This window comes from Cicer arietinum, chromosome 6 (genome assembly GCF_000331145.2).
Source record: "Cicer arietinum cultivar CDC Frontier isolate Library 1 chromosome 6, Cicar.CDCFrontier_v2.0, whole genome shotgun sequence".
In the NCBI taxonomy this organism is placed as follows: Eukaryota; Viridiplantae; Streptophyta; class Magnoliopsida; order Fabales; family Fabaceae; genus Cicer; species Cicer arietinum.
In genome coordinates this window covers 53702642-53709201 of record NC_021165.2, presented here as the reverse complement: position 1 = coordinate 53709201, position 6560 = coordinate 53702642, and the positions used below count along the sequence as shown (strand labels likewise).

Below are 6560 nucleotides of genomic sequence, written 5' to 3'. Positions count from 1 at the left end.
TATTCCTCCTACCTTCCATGATTTACTAGTTGTGAGTCCTGTCATGGAGTACATTGATAATTGCAAGGAATTTAGTGTCTCTATCTCATCTTCTCCTTCTAAATCATTCACCTCATCATCCCCTTCAGCTAAAATAAGCATTCTCATTTGTCTATTTTTACACATATGATCTTTATTAAAGGGTTCATCACACCTAAAACATAACCCTTTTTCTCTCTTTTCCCTCATTTCATCACTAGTCAACTTCTTATACTCCCCCCTACTTCTTATACTTCCCCCATTCACACTTCCTACAGAGGACCCTTCTCTTTTACTACTAGTGGCTGTCTGTGGTTCTACAGTGACAACTCTACTATAATTGTTGTTTCTATAGGACCCTGAAAATTTGGTGTTACCCATATAGGGCCTCTTTGTTACTATTGAATTCTTTTGTTCAATGAGAATCGCCTTTTGAATTACCTCAGTTAAGGTTTTCAGCTCATATAACCTCACTTCCACCCTAATTTCTTCCTTTAATCCATTAAGAAATATGCCTTTGACAAAATCTTGGTCAATTACTTTCAAATCCCCCACATATTTCTCAAATTCCTCCACATATTCATCAACACTTTTTTCTTGTTTTAAAGAAAGTAACAACTCATAAGGGTTTTGTATCATGGAAGGCTGAAAACGTCTTACCACAGCAATTTTGAAGCTTTCCCAAGTGGGAGACAAATTACAGCGTTCCCACCACTGGTACCAGCTGAGGGCTCTTCCTTCTAAGGCAACCATGGTGGCCTGCATCTTTTCTTCATTAGTGACATCCCTGAGAAGAAAATATCGCTCCAATTTCTGGACCCATCCAAAGGCATCTTCCCCAGAAAAAAACTGGAATTTCCAGTTTTCTGCACCTATCATGATTTCTGTGTTGTGTGCGACTGTGGTGTTCTTCCTCGTTCTCATTTTCGTCTCCCATGGAAGCATTTTCTCCATTAATCCCTAATTTGGTTGTTATCGCCTCTAACAACGTTTCTGTCCTCCTCAATCGCGCCTCATTCATCTCTATACGATTGCGCATATCTTCTCGTTCTTGACGTAATTCTTCACGTTCTTGGGTCCAGTTTTCATCTTCTCTAGCCATCCTCCTCGTAACAACCATAAGCAAATTTGGCAGCAGCGTGTGAGATCCCAAACCCTCAGGCACCCAGAATTTGCTCTGATACCAGTGATAACACTGATAATCAGAATTAAAGAAACGAAAGAATGAATCAAGAATCAATACCCTAACCCAGAATCAATGTAATTCTGATTAGGTTTTAGTATGGAACTTTATTGAATTGAATAGAATGGAAGGGATGAAGGAATTACAGAGGATCCCGCGATCCTGTTCTGGTTCCACAACCAGTGATAACTTTCCCAATTTCTAACTAACTCTCCATTAGAACTAACATTCTATTTATAGTATTCCTAACTGCTAACTGTTTTTGTACAGCTGTCAGAGAATTACAATTAGGAAGGTTTCAACCAACCCTTCCTATTCCCTCTTCTATATACATTTTTAATAATAGGCTTTGGCCTAATCGTATCACCTAGAACCTATCACTATTCAACAGACATTTGCTGCTTCACAGTGGCTGGCAGCAATGGAAAATGAGTATGCTTCTCTCATTCAGAACAACACTTGGTCCCTAGTCACTCCACCCCCTAATCGTAAATCCATAGGGTGTAAGTGAGTTTTTAGAATTAAAGAGAATCCTGATGGATCAATCAATAAGTATAAGGCACGCCATGTGGCAAAGGGATTTCATCAGCAGGATGGTTCTAACTTCACTGAAACATACTCTCCAGTGGTAAAACTAATCACTATGCGTACTGTGCTTACTATTGCAGTGTCCAACAACTGGCCTATTAAACATATTGATGTGAATAATGCCTTTTTAAATGGTGTTTTAGAAGAAGAAGTATACTTGGTGCAACCTCTAGGTTTTGAGGCTCAAGACAAAAGCTTGGTGTGTAAACTCAACAAAGCTTTGTATGAACTAAAACAAGCCCCAGGGGCCTGGTTTGACAGACTTAAAAGAGCCCTCATTCAGTATGGCTTCACTACCAGTAAATGTGACCCCAACCTCTTCATTCTACGCTCCACCTCGTTACATTAATAGCTCTTGTTTATGTTGATGATATCATCCTTACTAGGAGTTCCCTAACTCAGATTCAACAACTTATTATCAAGTTGATCTCTGAAACTGGTAAACCCGGACTACTTCCTTGGAATTGAGGTGACTCACTTACCAAATGGCTCTTTACTTCTTTCTCAATCCAAATATATATGTGACTTACTAGCCAAGGTACATATGAGGAATGCAAAGGAAATGCCAACACCAATAGTGTCCAGCAGCAAACTCTTCAGGTTTGGCTCTGTTAACGTGTCAGACCCAACTCAGTTTTGTTCTATAGTGGGAGTATTGAAGTATGCAATTCTCACCAGACTAGAGATATCATTCTCTATTAATAAAGTATGTCAGTTTCTGTCTCAACCCCTTGAAGACCACTGGAAGGCAGTCAAAAGGATTTTGCGTTATCTAAGTGGCACCCTACATCATGGTCTTCTTCTTCAGGCAGCACCTATGCATCAACCTCTATCTATAATAGATTTCTGTGATGTAGACTAGACATCAGATCCTGATGATCGTAAGTCCACCTCAGGGGATTGTGTGTATTTTGGTCCAAATCTCATCTCTTGGTGGTCCAAGAAACAACCTCTAGTAGCACACTGAACAGCGGAGGCAGAGTATAGAAGCTTGGCACAACTTGAAGCAAAAATCCTTTGGATACAGTCACTATTAACTGAGCTTCATTGCAAGTTCAAAACTCCTCAACTCCTATGTGATAACTTAAGCACAGTCTCTCTTGCACATAAACCAACTCTCCTTAACTGAGCCAAACACATGGAACTTGACATTTTCTTCGTTAGAGAAAAGGTATTGAAAAAAAGCCTCATTGTCTCTCATGTTCTAGCGCAACACCAACGGGCAGATGCATTAACAAAACCTCTTCCTGCCACCAAGTTTGTAACTTTTCTTGACAAGCTCAAAGTGTTTGACAAATACACCTTAGTAAAACCACCCTCAAATTCTAAGGGGGGATATTAGAAATATATACAACACATGGAAAAACAAAATAGTTTGATCCTCTAACTAACTGAAGCCTTTAGAATATTCTGTTAGAGTTTGTTAGATTCAATTTTAGAGTTTGTTAAATTTAGTTTAGAGTTTGTTACAGCGGTCTTTACCTATATATGAAGACCACACCATTGTAATCACAATTCAATTTTAATAAATTCAGCTTTGTAATTACATCAACTTCTCTCAATTCTTTATCTCATTTACTGTCACTTTCTTCAATTCACAGCTTTAACACTATAATAGCAAGATTGAAGGATGTCTGGGTGGATTGTCATTTGAAGAATTTGATACACAATGAGGAAGTCAGGTTTCCATATGAAGCCTTTCACTGCAAACCAAAGCACAAATTCACAACACCAAACCATCAACCAGAGTTCTTCGCCTATTTCACATTTAAGATCAACATTACAATGGCAGGGAATACATATTCTTTTTAGTGGGACGAGAACTGTATAACTGCTCTTGACCTTCCTTTCACATCAGTTTGTTGACTTGTGATAGGACACTAAATATTGGGCCTTGGCCCAATAGATAGGTTGACTAGAGAATAAGAGTTAGTTAGTATGTTCATTGAAAAAGAAGAGTTACAGATTTCTGTTATAAAAGAGAGGGAAGGGTAGTTAGAAATTCATTGAGAAAGATGCTGTTAGTCAGTTAGGAGAGTCTCTCTCTAGATTAGGAGTAGATTATGCTCTGGTAGGAGTTCTTGGAACTCTGGTTGTTTTCTTTTGCTTTCTGATTTCACCATTGTAGAGCTTGATGCTTATCACTTTCATTCAGTAGAATTCCATAAGATGAAGAGAGAAGAAGGAAAGTACAATTGTTCAATGCAATAGCAATGCTATTTGTATTTTGTGGATAGAAAACCAATTTTTATTGATGAGAAGAAGGAAACTACAATTATGGGCAGGGTAAGACCTCCTATCAAACCAAATAATCAAAAAATACAATGTAAAAGGCACTTTGATTTTAAAATGCAGCAACTTCGTCAAATAAATATGCATATCCAAAATGGAAACAGCCATTATACAACAATGGATACATATTCAAGAGAGAGAGAGAGAAAGAGGCAATAAACAAGATTTATGATATGCAGCAGATGAGAGAATTACCAAGCTTCCCAGATTCAAGTTTCTCCTTCCCGTGACTCCAACCAAAATTATATCTACAAATTCATGGTGGATAGAAGAAGCAGAAGTTATTTGCTATTGTAATATGTTACAAATAAAGGCCTTGGACTTGATGGAAAAACAAAACTTTATAATTGGATGATGAATGAAGTGGAAGTGAAATGTATTAGTAAGAAGTTTTAGAAAAAAGATAAGCTACCTACTGATAGGATCTTCAAGAACATCCTTCACTTCTTCAGGAAGATTTGCCAATCTGACATAAGAAAAGAGAAAATGTTATCATCAATAACAACTTGTGGTGTTCTCCTTAAATGTTTTAAACCTAATGGGCACTAGAACTATAAGCATAAATAGCATATCAAAACGTATACCTTGGTGCGAGATGCAAAAGGTTTCTGCGCAATGAAGAGTATCCTGGGACCTATAATTAATTACAATTAAGTAATTATGAAAACACAAATTGTAATACAGCCAGAAAATAAGCACATGAGTTTTCAGATCTAAAGCTTTATATTATCATATCTACACAATCGTCATTTTTGAGGATAAGATAGAGTTATGACAAGAAATGAGCGTAGCCTAACCTCATGCCATCATTTTTCACTGCAGAAACCATTAGATAAACTAGCACTAGGTGTAAGTTCAAATTAAGAAACTTAACCTTAAAAATATTTAATGTACGAATCCTAGCTGCACTCCACTAATTTGACCCATTACAATGAGGTTCAAGCAGTGTTGTCAAACAGCCTCTATAGTATAGCAGAAATTGAACAAATCGCAATTGTTTAGCAATAAGCTATTTAGTACAAAAGTTTGGTCAAATAGCTGTGCCATAGCACTATTGTGTAGCTGGATTTGAACACTGGGTTCAAGTAAAATTGTGATAGTTGAGAAATTGTAACATAACTTCCACAAGAAGAAGAAAAAAACTAGCCATACGTTTCACTATTTTCTTCAGAGTTTGATTAAAGTTTGCAAATTTCATTCAATTTTACATGAAAAAAACACCAACTAACAAAAAAAATTAACAATTAAATTTATTCAACAGCAATTTATCCAATCCAATCAACATATTCAATTCATTCGCCCAATCTCACTCCCCTTTTGAAAACATTATTTGCAATTATGATTCATCATTAATAATTGAAACAAAAAAATAATAATTAGAAGTTTGCACATACATCAGTGACTGATAGAATCCCCAAGCCATTAGGTCCAAACCCTTCTTCGATCTTCAACGACAAGTCGTGGTTCTTATCCTGTCACAATAAAATTCAGAACAGCATAATAATCAAAACGTTATCAATAATCAAACTTCAAATCAAGTATTAATTGGTATTAAACAAAACAATCAAAGGATCAAACGGACGCAACGCGAATGGTAGTTATTTTTTGTTTAAAACTGAAATCCAGTCGAGAGGTGTCTTCACTTGCTAAAATGTTTACAGAAACGCGGAAGAGAGAGAGAGAGAGAGATTACTTGGAGGTGAGAGAAGGGAATGGAGACTGTGGCGGAATGAGCCATGGTGATTTTATGGCGGGGAACGGCAGCGTTTTGAGAAACAGGGCGCGGGAATGAAGAGAAGGTGAACATGCAAATGCCTATTTGAAGCCAAGTGTCACTTTCAAATTTGAACTTCAAAAGGACACGGCACTGTAAGTCAATATATATATATAATAGACAACTGCAGTTTAGCAATTAAAAAAATAAATTTCTATAGAAAGATATAATTTTAAATTTTTAAAATTTAAAATTACAATTTTCAATACATTTTTTAATTGATTTATCCTTATTTTTAATTTTTTAACAAATGACTTAAGAGCATTTATTAATATTATTTTATGTAGTATATTTACTATTTAATATCATTGACTTCTTCTAGAGTGATAAGTTGGTAAATAGTTAGTTCAGTGATTGATAACATCACAATAAATGATTTTTTATGGATGTGGACATAATATCAATAATTCATTTGATTATGAACAGTTGATATTATTTATTTTATTCTTTAAAATAAATTAAATTTATTCTTCTTTTTTGAATACGTAGATGAGATGGTAAATACCACTAAATACTTACACACTATTGTAAGTTTTTAAATATGAACTCAAGATATGATTCTCTATAAAATAATATCGACATTTTGTTTGTTAAAATAAGTGTCAAAAGACACTAAATCTATTCTTTTTACCAATACATCTATCTTTAAATATAAAACTTCACTTGTTAAATAATGAAAATTAAGAAAATAGAGGAATGGGACTC

The 6560-nt window shown here is 35.5% G+C and overlaps 1 protein-coding gene across 1 annotated transcript in view; it reads right to left on the bottom strand.

The window, feature by feature from the left end:
* The window catches only part of LOC101497375 (uncharacterized), a 22705-nt gene extending 16773 nt beyond the window's left edge, over positions 1–5932 (bottom strand). The window contains exons 1-5 of the mRNA XM_012719553.3: positions 5775–5932; positions 5476–5553; positions 4666–4715; positions 4494–4547; positions 4277–4329 (exon numbers count right to left, since the gene is read on the bottom strand). Coding sequence (XP_012575007.1) covers positions 4277–4329; positions 4494–4547; positions 4666–4715; positions 5476–5553; positions 5775–5888 — 349 coding nt within the window. The 5' untranslated portion in view covers positions 5889–5932. The remainder of the gene's footprint in view (positions 1–4276; positions 4330–4493; positions 4548–4665; positions 4716–5475; positions 5554–5774) is intronic.
* Positions 5933–6560: the final 628 nt, after the last annotated feature.